The sequence below is a fragment of the Hirundo rustica genome, chromosome 9 (genome assembly GCF_015227805.2).
Source record: "Hirundo rustica isolate bHirRus1 chromosome 9, bHirRus1.pri.v3, whole genome shotgun sequence".
NCBI classification, from domain to species: domain Eukaryota; kingdom Metazoa; phylum Chordata; class Aves; order Passeriformes; family Hirundinidae; genus Hirundo; species Hirundo rustica.
Genome location: NC_053458.1, coordinates 8,119,994 through 8,134,573, shown reverse-complemented (window position 1 = coordinate 8,134,573; position 14,580 = coordinate 8,119,994). Strand labels below are relative to the sequence as shown.

At 42.2% G+C, this 14,580-nt stretch overlaps 1 protein-coding gene across 1 annotated transcript in view; it reads right to left on the bottom strand.

Moving 5' to 3' along the window:
- Nucleotides 1-540: 540 nt before the first annotated feature.
- Nucleotides 541-14,580, bottom strand: part of TRABD2B (TraB domain containing 2B) — a 267,155-nt gene continuing 253,115 nt past the window's right edge. Inside the window, exon 7 of the mRNA XM_040072920.2 lies at nucleotides 541-5,407. Within this exon, the coding sequence (XP_039928854.1) occupies nucleotides 5,185-5,407 (223 nt within the window). The 3' untranslated portion in view covers nucleotides 541-5,184. The remainder of the gene's footprint in view (nucleotides 5,408-14,580) is intronic.

Genomic DNA, 14,580 nt, shown 5'->3' with positions numbered 1-14,580 from the left:
CTAGTTTTTAGTGCGAAGGAAAGAATCAAGACACACAAGATTATTGTGCTATGGATTTATAATAACATTTTATTAATATATTATGCTACAAAAATATTTTGATAAAATAATATTAGAAAGCATCTTTTTATTACACTCTTCAAAACAGTTCACAAAAGCAGGAGGCTGAACGAGAAAAAAAAAATCTGAAATACATTTGAATTGAAAACTGACAAATAGGCAATTTGAATTTCGGTGTGAGCATGAATCTGCAGGATGGTTAATCAGTCCTGTAGAAGGAAACTATTGTCTACTTATTGCAAAGACCTCTCTGCCTTTAGCTAGACTAAGGTGCCTCCTGAAATGTTAGTCACAGGAAAGGCTGAATTTGGGTTGGGACAGAACACAGACAACACAAACACACACACACAAATGTACATACACACACACACACACACACACATGCACACACACCCCCCCCCCCCCCCCCTATGATCTCAAACTTCAGCAAATTATCTTTCTGCTTCAGTTAAGCTGAAACACGCTTAAATTGAAGCTGAGTTTTAGCACACTCCGTGGAACATTGATCACCTCAGAGATATGACAAGACCATATAATTTTTGGATATAATAAAGAAATACGGTACTAAGCAAAGTTTGGCATGGTAACGCTTATGCTGAGATAATAACTTTGGCACTTTGGTTTCTCTAACATAAATATATGATGGGAAAATCCTCCCTAACAGTGGTATATGGTAATGACTGAGTCATATCATTCGACTAATCAATGCACTAAACATAGATTAAGTTCTCCCCCTTTCCATCTCTCTCTCTCCACAATTGTATATTGAAGAACTTAGATAAATATACAACTCTGTACCTCGGGTATTCCTAAATTACAGTGGAGCTTGGAGGAATGGGAAGGGAAGTCCAACAAAGCAGATTTTTGACACCTGTATAAAGCATAGTTATCATAAATCGTGTTCATCATTTATTGCAGAAGACGTATTGCATTATTCAACAGCTCCAGGGACTGAAGAGAAACTACATCAGTCATAAAATATAAAATACCTTCTCTCCCAGCTTACTGACCGGTTCTCCAAGTGGCAGTGCATGTTAATATAGTGTCTGTAGTTAGGCAAGAAAAGCATTAAAACACTGAAAGAGATTAGACTTGTTGCTGATGGTAAGACATTATTTATCCCACCAGGGCAAGATCTTGGCAGGTACTCGGCATTTGTTTATAATGCTACAGTTACATTTAAAGTGATTTGTGTTGGTGTCCCTAGCAGCTGAGTTGAGAAGGTGAATCACGCCACCACTGAGCCTTGGACACATCCAAAGCCGTGTCCTAAATTGCCAGACACTGGGTGACTCTCTCGACTCTGTTTCTCAGAGATAAGCAGGATCACCAGTGGTTGCTATTATATGTGGTGAGCTAAATCTCCTGCTCTTGGAATCTTGTGATAACATGGGAATCTGAGCTTTCTTTTGGAAGACAGAGATGAGTCAGTTTTCAGTTTTCCAAGAAACCCACAGAGGGAACTGAAGCTGCCTGAAGCTGGTAGTCAGTGTTGCTTCCAGAGAATGTATCAAATCTTATCCAGGTTTTAAACTCCTGGTTTAGAAAATCATTAGAAATTCAGAAATCATGATCCATTGCAATCACGATCATGCAATCATGAATCACTGCATGATTCAGAAATCATGATCCATGGCAGAAATCATGATCCATTGTGCTTAAGTCTGTGCTAACCACTACTACCGTGTTTTAATTAATGCTGGGCTGCCACAGCTGATTAGTAAACAACCCATTTTATCAACCACAGCGAGGGTTCATTATCCAGCATGGCTCTGCATACAGGTCCTGTATTGAAGAAAGTGACCCTAAGTCGTAATTTAGGGTAAGACAATAGAATAAAAGAAGTGTTTGGTTAGAGACCTGTGCTGAAGCCATTCCTGTGGGGTTCCTGAGCTAAGATCTACAGAAACCTACTTAACCTTTAAGTCATGTCTCCTCCCTGGGCTGGAGAGAGCTCAGGTGACTGAGGGAAGCTGCTTCTAGGTGGCAAAAATCAGGTGTGTAGACCCCAAATCCAACAGACACCTTGTTTTGACATCTGCACTGCAAAAATGTGTGGCACCATCACAAGGGTCCCAGTAAAATTCATTAATTTCCCAGAATTGCAGACAAAATGCCAGGAAATGCAAAGATGTTAAAACATACTTTGATAGCCAAACATACCACAGTATCTGAGCTAATGAATATTGAATATTACTGTCCAGTGCAGCAGTGACTCAGAAAACCTTACTGGTGATAAAAGAGTGACTATTCTGTGCAGCACAATCATAGCTGGAAGTGTGGAAAGATCTGTGTGCTCCTAATATTAAAAAAAAAAAAAAATAAAAACCAACCAACCAACCAACCAAAAAAAAAAACCCCAAAACCAAACCAAAACCAAAACCAAAACACCCACAAAAAAACCCCCAAAAAACAAACCCTAGAGGTTTATGGAGTGAGCCACAGATTGGGAAACTTCAGAATTGTTATTTCTAGTCTTTGTCCTGTTGTTGGTTTTCCTTACAGTCTTGGACAAGTTGTTTCTGTTTTCTGCTCTTTTTTCTCCCCCTTATCTTTACATGCTCATGACTATTTTTACTGTAGGTTTTCCAACACCTGGAATTATTCCTGGGATAGTACCACAGAATAATTTCTGGATACGATCCGGTTACAACAAATAAAATTCAATGGGTTTTGGTTTGTTGGCTGTTCACTTTTACTATGTAACTTATCATCACCCTTAAGATTTACCTACCTTATTTCCAGTTACATTCTTGTAAATAAGAAATTATAATTCAGTTTTCATCTCTGCCTTGAACACATCAGGAGAACCAATAATCTTTTTAAAATGCATTAATGTTGAATTTGAAGGTCTCTTAAACCACTACATTCAAATGAAGGCATTTCTAGAGTAATAGCTCAAATAAAACCGAAATGAAAGTTCTCAAAATATGTTTCCAATATCCATCTCTGTGCAATAAATATTATGCAAGGTGAATGGCTTCTGTCCAAAACTAACATCTCTAATCTTCTGCTAGCCAAAATACACAATATGAAAATATGCACGGGGTCTGTTTGAATCTCACATTTGGGGCAAAGCTCAATGTTTTCCAGCCTTATCAAAGAATCACAGAATCACAGGTTGGAAGAGACCAACTGTTTTACTTAAAAAAAAGAAAAAAAAAAAGGTGGTGGGGGGGGGAAGCTTACAGTGCCCTGTGCTATTACCCACTTAAATTGACCAGAAACCTACACAATCTGCTGTCAAAAACAGAGCAAAGGCTGGGGATCATGGTAAGTTAAAAATAAGTTACCTATATTGTCCCTGGGCTGGGATGCATGATGGAAATGCTCAGTATTTCATCATGAATTCCTGTGATTTTTGTAGTCTAGTTACTTTCTAACTTACTTTCTTGAAATAACTGGTATGACAACAAGCAAACTGTGGATTCTGAACTGCCTCTCACTGCAGAGTCTTGCAGAGTGCATGGAATCATCTGCAGCTCCAGAGACCAGGCTGTAGGGCTACTGGGAAAACTTACAAGGGTGTTTTTAGCCAGAATTTTATCAGTAATGTTATTATAATTATCATAATTATCTTTTTTCCAAGGTGAAAAAGCACTACTTTTCTATAAAGAAAAGCTGGAATTGTATTTTTCTGATTTTGAGATTTCTTTTCTAAATAAGATGTTTTCATCACATGGTTTTGATTTTTGGTTTGTACATGACTTAGGAAAAAAACTCACTATATCAACCAAAACTCATTTTCTAAACTCTTGTATCCAAGGAGATTTTTCATCATGTTCTGGTGGTGAAAAAACACCTACATGCCTTTTTAAACATAGTAATTTTTAAGATGGCACCGGGTTTTTTTTTCCCCACAGGTGCTGTAAATCTCATTCTTCACCAACAGCTGTTTGGATAGGGAGCACATTTTTCAGTGAGGGTTAAGTGTCATAACTTTTCCATCTAAGTCACATCTAGTCTAAAAATGGAAGTATGTTCTGTATGTCTCCGTAACAAGGGGGTTAGCTTGATTCCTGTCGTGTTGAGCAGATTTTGGACAAGACAGAATTATTTCAGCACAGAGATATCACTCTATCAGCTCATGGAAGCAAGAGAAAGAGGGATTTGTAGATGTTTTTTGCCTCCAGGTTGTCCATGGGCAAAGAACTGGTACAAAGGAGTTCTATAGATCAACAGGACATTACATTTTTATAATCTATAGACAGCTCTCATTTAAACTTGAAAAGGTTGTAGGCTTATGCTCATATAAAATGAGGGAGAGAAGAAAATAATTCCAAGTAGGGTTATTCCAGACTTTAATAGCAATTTTTTATTAAGAAAAAGGTGTCTTAATTTGCATTAGCTGGTGAATTAATCCTAGGGAAAAGAGGGAAACTGGTAATTTCCAAAGAAGTTAAATAATTTAGTTAAAGACAGCAGGGGGAATGTAGAGGATTATCCTGACTAATGACTCACTAAGTCATGTAAAAATAACTGGCATTTTAGATTGTGGCAGCTAACGAGTTAAGAATGCACTTATTTTTCTAATGGGCAAAGGCCCCAGAGAGCAGGATCTGTTTTATTCGGTGTAAGCTATGCTAATGAGATAAAAGAAGTAAAATAAAGAAGTTCAGCAGAAATGTACTTATTGGACAGTTGCTGTAAAATGTAATGGTTAGAGAAACAAAGAAAGCATTCATTTGGTGTCAGTTCAGACATTTGCGGAGTTGTCAGAAAACAAATATAGAAAATATTAATTTATCTGTTTCACCATCGCTACTGATTAATAGGGATGTTATTAACATATACAACAAGAAAAATAAGTTTACCAGTCGAATAAATACATTTTTTCTTTTTCTTTTTTTTTTTTTTTTCCTTTATATGAACATGTATATTTTACAAAACCCCATAGCACTATGGGAAATAAAGATCCTTCTACAAAAAGAAGATGTAAGTCAGTGTTACAATAAAGCTTTAGAGTTTCAAAATGTATCTGGGCAAAGAGACAAAAATCAGCTAGAAGGCACTACTGAGTCACTGAGAAGGTCCAGCTTGTAACTGTTGTTGTCCTAAACTCCAATTCGTTCATAAATTATCTCTCTTCTCTGTTCCAAGGGATGGCGTGTAATACTAACGTGGTCAGGAGGGCTGCAGTAGGTTCAGGAGGAAAGAAGCTATGGCCACGCAGAGAGGCAGTGTTACTGAGGGCCATGAAAGGCTGGCTGGGGCTGAGCTCGTGGGCTGGGGCTGGGATGGGCGCGCGGGACGCGGCCTCTGATCCAGCTGGTTGGAAATCCAGATGGGAGGCTTGACTGTGATGTAGCCATTGGTTATCCTGATATAGGAAGGCAACGTGGTGGTGCTGAAAGAAAACACAAGAGAAGGAAGTTAAACAGGAGAACCCTTATCTCTGCTCTGTGAGCTGTCATCCCAAGTGGTAGCAACCACAATGGCAATTCCAATTATTATTATAATTATTATTGTTTGCACACATTAGACACTGGGGAGAGAGCCAGGGACTGATAACTGCGGTGAAGTGGAAACAGCTCTGATCCAGAATGTCCCTCAGCTTCTGGCTGCTGACAAAATACAGCCAAAGGAGAGACTGTTCTTAATGGATCTGACTGCACTCCATTTCTAAGCATCCACTACTGGCCAGCATCAGAGACTGTGCTAAATGTATCCTCATGCTGACCCATGGCCTTTTTCTTATGTTCTTTCTTCCCACCAAAGGCCTGAAAATTTGCCGAGTCTCAATGACCTGTCTTACTCACCATGGACCACACACTGAGTCCAGGAGGGTCCAGAATACATCCCTTCCCTGTTTCACAAGAGTTAAAGAACTTCCCTGGATCCCCTTACTCAACTGATAACCTTGAGCACGGGAGACTGAGCAGGTTCATTTCTTTTCCTGGCTTTAAGCCATTTTGGATCAAATCACAAAGCCAAAACCAGCCTCAGTCACTGTTAGGTCTCCCTGGCTGTGGATTTGCCTCAATAGCAGTGTGATTGCTTATTGATTGTAGCTTGAGTTAGCACTTTGATTTGAATTTGCAGGCTGGAATTCATCATGACTCCCATGACACTGGAGGTCAAAAAGGTCCATTTACGATTGATTTGGAAGTTTAAGTTGTAATCTCCATTTCATAAACTGCCCCCATTGCATCCATTACTGGATGATCCATAATCCACCAGTTGTCAGGGAGCAGCACAACCAAGCATACAAACTGCACAGGGTGGATTTTGGACTTAAATCCCAAGACATTCTGCTGAGAAGTGAGGAAAAAAATGGCAAGGTCCCCTGAAAAAAAAGAATGTGACACTAATACCTGCAGATTCTCTGAATCTTCCATAAAGGGGATTTGGAGGCACTGAAAATGGCCCTCATAGAATTTTTTTAATGGGGCAAGAAGCTACACAGTCCTACAAATATTTAGCTACAGTATCCAGGATCTTGATCTTGGAAGAAAAAGGTTGTGTCTTGCATAATATCAGATAAAAGGAATAACATCTTACTTCAGATTCACACACAGAAACAGAATTTAGGACTAAAGGCTTTTGTCTTTTTCTGTCTAAGCAATACCAAGATAGATTTTAGCTGAGATACTTCAAAAGTGATGAGTCAATCACAAAATGAGAAGATCAGAGCCCACCCTGAAGGGGGCATTGGTCAACATCAAATCCCATGGACAATCCCTGCACATTACACTTCACCCCGAGTTTTGGGAGAAGTCACTTCATTTCTTCCCTCATCCTTTATACTGTCACCACAGCTTCTGGGTGGGATAGCTGTTCTGCAGCTAGAAACGGTCTTAACTAATGTGCAACAAATTAGAGAAGAGAAAAAGAGAAGGCAGTCTTCAATTAAAGATGTAGGATTGCTTCATGGGAGCAGATAATCCATCTAACCAGTATTAGGATTCTGACACTGAGGAGCAATGCTTGTTCCAGAGCACCGAACTGCTGTGAACAGAGAACTCTGAAACCAAGGCTTGTTGGAGAAAGTTCTCTGAAGTCCCACGGTGAGCGGTTGGTTTATGTCTTGAAGTGATGATGTAAAAACAGCCAACTTTAGAGTTTCTGCTGTACTGCATCAAAACTGCTGCAGTCACTTAACACAAAGAGCTGATCTGAGATAATGCTGCTGTTCCCAACCTGCCTGCAGGAATGGCACTGGATTGGGCACTGTGTGGCCAGGCTCCTGTAATAAATAACATCACCATGAACAGCCTTCCCACAGTGAACACAAAGCATCCTTAAAGCAAACTTTGACAAAAAAGAGGTACTACACGCTCTGAGTAATCCAACACAAACACAGCCATGCTTCCATTTCTGATCTAGATCTCATTTGTCCTGCTGAGTGATGATGTGGTGCACAGGTCTGGCAGCACTGACAGTGGGATCACAACTCGGGTTTTTCCCCTATACTTGGTTTCCCTAAGGTAAGCATGGGTAGGTGTTTGTCCTCATCTTTTGTTACTGATTGTCATGTTAAAGAACTACAACATTTTGCCCTAAATTAAATTTTAAACTACAAGGAGGGTCTGATTTTAAATTTTAATTAAAAAAAAAAAAAAAAAAAATCACCAAAATGCCATCCAGACTTTCAGTCCGTGTGTGTCCTGCTCTTGACAGATTCTATGGGCTTGATCCTCCAGTGAGATTAAAGTTTCCCTTGCACAAACTGTCTGTCTACTCCTCAGGGATGTTCTGTGCACACAGGCTGGCCAGGGAACCTGTAAAAGCATCACAAGCCCACTCATCAGCCAGCTACATCTAAGGGATTCCTAAAGCAGCCTTAAATCAACACTTTATGTTTCTGTATGATGTTTCTGTGTTCTAGTCAACTTCCGTAAGTGTTTTGATTTTGGTTTTTTTTGGGGAAATGTTTTGTTGTTGTTGTTGTTGGTTGGTTGGTTTTTGTTGATTTTCTTTTCTCCCTTATTCAAAGATCTGAGAATCGTTGACCACGTCTCCTTAGTTAATGAGGTTATTTTCTGTTTTCAAGACATTACATTTGTATAAAAGCATTCTTGTTAAGATAAATACTGTTAGGTGGGGTCGTTTGTTTTCAAAAGCTCCTTGAGTGCTTCACAAGAGAAGAACAGTGTGTTTCCACTAACGTGTACAAAGCATCTGCTAATAGCAAATGAATCACAGTTTATCCATACAAAACATTTTCTTAATGTACTTTTAGCTGACTGCCAAGGTAGTTTAGAGATATTTAAACAAAATGATTCCTTTTACCAAATGCCTCAAGTCCTTGAAAAACCTCTGGTCTCAGTTTGTAACCAGGCTGTTTCTGTAGTGAATGGGGAGAGAAACCTTTCCAGAAGCTGGTCCACCTCATTCCAGAGCAGGGGGTCTTACTCTTGCTCGGGGGTTTTTCACTTCCTAGGCGTTAGAGAGGGGCCCTGGACAGCCAGGTTGGATTTAACCTAATCTTAGAGGTGCCCCTGGTGTCAGGAGATGACTTCTGCAAACTCCCTCTGAGCACATTTGCATGTGCACGTAGGATCTCACTGACCCTCGGACATGCCCTAAGGATGAAGCAGAATCCCCTGAACTCAACCAGAAACCTTTCTTGGGGAGGATTTGAGCGTTCCTGAAATGAACACAGAGAATAGTAAAAATGAATCACAGATCTGTGGGATAATAATCTAAATTATTATCACGTCTTCTCTTGCCAGACCAGGATATTCTATATTTCAACCTTTTGTGTCTGACAAAAATATCTTTAATAAAACATTCCACATGATCTGTGGTTAACAGGCAACCACTGGCTCTGCTGTTCATACCTCTCTTTTTTGCTTCTGTGTATGGGATTGCTTTAAAAACTTGGAAGACTCCAGGTACGTTTTAGCCAAATGACCTGCGGTATCATATTCATGAGCTTGTTCTTTTGATCAGATAATAGGGCAGTTTTTCAAATCAGTGCATTACTCATACATTGTCTTACCATCATTAGAATGTGTAAAACTTTCCCCAAAAATGGGGCCTCAGGCACAGGCTCTGTGCACAGATTCTACTGAATGCAATTACATAATTCAAGTCCTCCAAGCTGGGGTTGTGCTGAAGCACCTTGATGATTCGGGGGTATTTTAAAGCTGAAAAATAAAACAAGCACACAAGCAACCCACTGAGGGAATTTCTGCTCTGGTTTGTCTTGTGAGGACTTTGAAGGGAGCTCACAAACTAGTTTTTAGCATGACTTGGTTCAGCCAGGGTAGCAGGGTTCATCTGACCACACGGGACACCACAGCAGGACACAGGTTAGGACCAGGAGTCTTTCTGGCCCATCTGCCCCAGACACAGGAACAAGACCTAAACCCTTCCTGGCATCATTCAGTCCCAAAGAACAGTGATAATGACAGCAATTCCAGAGCCTGTCCAGACATCCATTCCAGCATTTCACCATTTCTGACACCCAGAATTACTGCCTTATGTTTCACCAAATCTCCCTTGCTACAGTGTAAGGTCATGACTTGTCCTGTCCCCATGGACAGGAGTTTATTCCTTTCCTCTTCTCAGCAGCCTTTCACGTATTTTGAAGATTTAATCATGTTTCACCTCAGCCTTCTCTTTTTTAAACAAACAATTCCCTCCACCTTTCTTTGCAAGTCCTCAAATGCTTCCTCTCTATGCTCTCCTCTGCTCTGCCCTGGCCCTGATCCATGATTTCTCTGGAATGAGATGCTCCAAACTGGGAACAGTCAGCCTAGGTGAGATCCCACCAGCCCTGTGCTTGGTGCAGTAGGCACCACTGCTTCTGTACCTGCAAAGTGCCTGAAAAACAGGCAATCTTCAAGAGTACAGACAGTATTGGCACTGCTTTTTGCCCCCGAAGTCCAAACCACCATTATGGTCCCAGGAACTGTTGTGAAGCTCATGGAAAACTGCTGGTTCTCTGAGGGGGGCGAGGACCAACCCAATTATGGTGATATTTCTATCCATTTTTAATCTGCTGCCATGCCTTGGTCCCAACGTGGTTCTGTTCAGGCTGGAGGAAGTAACCCTTTCAAGTATAACTTACAAAGTGTTTGGGGATTTTTCTGGATCAAAGGAGCTATGTAAACACAAGACAACTATTTTTAATAAACGTAAGCAAATGTTGACTCAGACAGCCTTTCTTACAATAGCATCTGATGAAAGAAGCTAGATTGAAACCTGAAAAATGCATGTTTCATTTGAAAACCTAAAAAGCTAGTAAAGTGAAAGAAAATTTTTGAGTAAATACAAGAATGACTGTTTTGCATTTGTGATTTGATGTTAACCTTATGATGGCTAGGGGTTTTCTTAAGTGATATTAAGCATATGCTTCCTGTTTCTTTTCAAACAAAATTTGCCCTACTTTTTTTTTTTTTTTCCTTTTTATTTAATGAACAGATGTGAAAGCACTGATCACATTATTTTTCTGGTGATCAGAAAAAATGTTCTGCAAGTGAAGACAATTATTCTTGGAACTATCCAGGCCTATTTATGTCACCAAAATGTATTCATCAAGATTTGAAAAATACATCTGCTTAAAGTGCTGGGACCAACCCCTTGCAGCCTGTAAATGAGCTGGCTGGCAAGAAGTCTGACCACACAACTGAAGGAAAAGAATAGGTGCTCAACCAAGAGTTAATAAGAGCATGTTGGGGGGTAAAAAAATCCACTACAAAAATGCCACAAGGATTTAACTTCGAAGACATCTAGAGTAGCCTCTTAAAGGGAACATGAAATCCCTGTCTCCTGAAACATTCATATTATTATTTCATCTGTTTCTGGAAGGGATTTTTTAGATCAACACAGGTTCTGTTCCCCCCATCTATCTCTTCACCATTGCCTTCCTTACAGACACTGTTCTTGCAGCCTGAGGGATAAATCCTGCAGGATGCTGAGTCTTGTGGTCCCAGATGAGCAGGGCTGTGAGCACACGCGTGCTTCCAGCACTAGAGCTCACACACCTACAACTCAGCACATCCTAAAGCCCTTGTGGGACCAAGGCCAAGAGGCTCATGCTTTCACAAGGTTCAGTTCATTAAAAAAAATAAATAATGATAATCCAACCTGGATCTGATCAGGGAATCCAGTTTTTGGTCCAGAGGAGGCCACTGCTTACTTGCAGTAGTGTAGTAAACTGCCTTAGCATGTCTGAGTGAGTAAGCACTATCACATGCTGGCGTGGGGCTGGCAGAGAAGATCTGGCATGAGCCAAAGAAGAGCCTCCTCCCTGCTATTTTTTGGTTACCCCAGGGTCACTGGGAGCCTGGATCTCTGGCCATATCCCACAGTGAAAGCACCCACCCTCCCTTGTGAGCAGCACAGCCTCAGCCACGTGGTGGACAGAGGGGTCAGCAACAGCACCGGGAGCATTTCCACAGTCCTTCGGTGTCCATCCGAGCTCTCCTTCTGATGAGACTCAAATGGGAACTATCACCATCGGAGAGCAGTGTCAGGTTCTGATCCTGCCTATTTTCAGCCCTCTGGCTCCTCTGGAGACTGCCACTGAGCAATTCCCCTCGTTGAAGTGGGCACCTGTGAGCACCCCTGCTGCGCAGAGGGCACTGCAAATACCCTGGCAGAGGTCTAATCCTCCACCCCCAGCTGTTGTTATGACATCTGCCATGGCTCATCTCTAGGAGAAAGGATACCAAGGGAAAAGATGGAAAGGGAAGCACAGTTTTCACCAGGCAGTGGCTCTGAAAGCTATGAGCAGTGTGCTGTGATCATGAGCCACACTGTCACCATGCAGCTGTGAGCAGGACACTGCACACGAGGATGGGATACTTAAATGTGCCATTAAAGAGAATCACAGGCTGATCTTCAGCTGACCTGGCCTTTAGAAGATTTGAAAGGTGTCATTAATTGTGGCTATGTCATGCAGGCTTGTAGCCAGAGATAATCAGGCTGTCTTCCTGCTACAGTTTCTAGGGGACAAGACATCTCCAGAGGACAACCCTTTCCCCACAAAGCCATCTCTCCAAGGTTGGTGAGATGAGCTGCTTCTAAAGATCCCCATCTCTGGAATTCAGGTCTCCTGAATCCCAACCAAGCTCTGGCCCCACTGGCGGCTCTGCTGGTAGGGATGCGTTCCCAAATTGGATTGGGACAGCAGGGTGGGGAAGAGGAAAACTGCTGATTCTGCAGTGCAAAAAAGCAGCTGCTGGTGGGACACAGCTCCCCTCCACAGTCCTGCAGCAGCTGCCCCACACCAGGAGAGCAGGGCTGCAGCTGCTGTCCCTTCCATGGGGTCTTGGCTCTGGAGTTTGACACGAAGGAGGAAAAGGTGGCTCACTTGGGTCAGGGGCTCCAGGGGGGCCATGGTGGTGTAAGCAGGAGGAGGCTCAATGCTGAAATGCAGCTGAGATTCCTCTGGTGCAGTTTTGGGGGCCTCTCAGGATGGACTGTGGGCTGGAAGCCAGGAGATTTGGTTTTTATCCCCGGGTCACCCACTGAGGAACCATCAAAACCTCGTTAAATCACTTTACTGCTACGACTCCCCTGACTCTGCTCTGAGTCAGGACCTTGGAGCGTTGGTGTGACACCACCAGCATTAACACAACCTGAAGTGTTTTGCAGGCTCTCACTCATTTGCAGGTCCCAATGGCTCAGGCCACCTGCAAAACATCTCTGAGATGACAAATTCAGCCCTGGAGAGACAATGACCTGCAGCAGGCTGAGCAGGGGCATCCTAAAGCCACAGGTGGGTCACGTCCTTAAGGCAAAGTGGATCATCAGCTGTGGGGCCAGAGGAGGGGACAGGGATGGATGGGGCAGTGGGGACTGCTGCATCTGAGACAGGGAAAGGAGAGTTAGGTGTCACAATTGTCACAGCAATGCAGCCTGCGGGCTGGGAACACAGCGAGGCAAAGGTGGACAGGAGGATGCATCCAGCACGTAGGGAATGAGCAGGTGAGGAACAACTCCAGCACAGCCCAAGGGCCCTCTTCTGAGGTGAACTTCCAGTTTGTGGGAAGGATCCCTGCACCTCATGGTCGGATTTAGCTTTCCCCACCCCCAGAGGAGACTGTGCATGGACCTTTTCAACATCCTGCCCCAAAGCCCTTTAGGAAAACCCAGTGAGTACAAGTCCTGCACCCACACCAGAGGCTGTGGCAGAATCAGGCCTGCTGCTTCTTTCCAGACAACTGCAGAATGGTGTGAAAACACAGAATGTTGTAAAAAACCCAATAACCTTTGAAGCACACCCTCTGAGTAATTACCCCATTCCCATCTAATGACTAAAAGATGTTATATTTCTCTCTGATATGGCAACAACAAAGATTTTGACCTTATTAAAACCAGCCCATCAGGAAACTACATGTCATCCTTAAAAAAAAAAAAAAAAAAAAAGAAAAAAAAGAAGAAAAAAAAAAGAGGTAAGAAAAGAAATTAAATTCTTTTAAATCCTGGTGAACAGTAATTCAAGATACTGTAGCTGAAGACCCATGATTTGTAGCAGTGTCTGGGTGGTCCTGAGACAGGAGATGACAACATTAACTATTTCCTTTGCCCTCCTAAGAAATGCTTTGATGATTCTCTAATATCCTAAGAATATCCCCTGTGATTCTGCAGTGGGACGAGGCAATCACAGAGCCGGGATAATGCATCCCAGTTTTACCCCGGCCTTTGCTAAGAGGGGATAGCTCAGAGCCCTTTGTTCCACCAGTTCTGCACTGACACCTGAGCCAGGATGTGCTCACAGTGGTCTAAATAGTGATGTGGGCTCCAAACCATCCCCAAACTCGCCCCCACCCGCTGTACACATCTGGCTGTGTACCTGATTTGTGCGTGCAATTAAGGCACTCATCATCACAGCTCAAATAACCATGGACTTGTTCCACTGCTCCTTGGACAGACAACGACTGCATTATTGCAGCCGAAGTAAGCAAGAGCATCAAGGGCACAAACACAGATGGGCTTAGCACTGGAAAAACCCTGCCAGTGAAGATTTTTGGGCAACCTGCTGATACACAACACATAAGGAGTTAATTTGATGGAGCTGCAACCAGGTGGTTTTGAACCAAATCCCAAGCATGAGCAGAATATCTTTTTTTTGCCTGCATTTTGCAGACTGCCTGCTCTTACCAATACAGCCCCACATGCAAAAGAATTTATATTTTTGGGGTGGTCAAAACTGTAATCCATATTTTACATCTTGGGCTCAACTCTTCTATTAATTAGAACCAGAGTGACTCTCTCTGCCCTTTCCTCTGTGTACTCAAGTGTTTGTTTGGCATTGTGTGGGCCCTATGGCTCAAATATTTTTTGCAGATGCACAGAATTAACCATGCATGTTTAGATGTGCTTGGGGAACACATACACTCGTAGAGATGTATGTACTTGACCCTGTCAGTTCTTTGTTAAATACTGTAAAAGACATCGACTTTCCCCTCCAGATTTTAAAATGATTATGAATAGGTGGTAGTGGGGAAATACCTAACACATCCTGTCAAATTAAGTATTTTCTCGGAGACTGTTCTCTAAGATAAAATTATTTCAGCTCTAGAGATGTCTGTGCAATGTATTAAGGAACAGAATGAACAACCA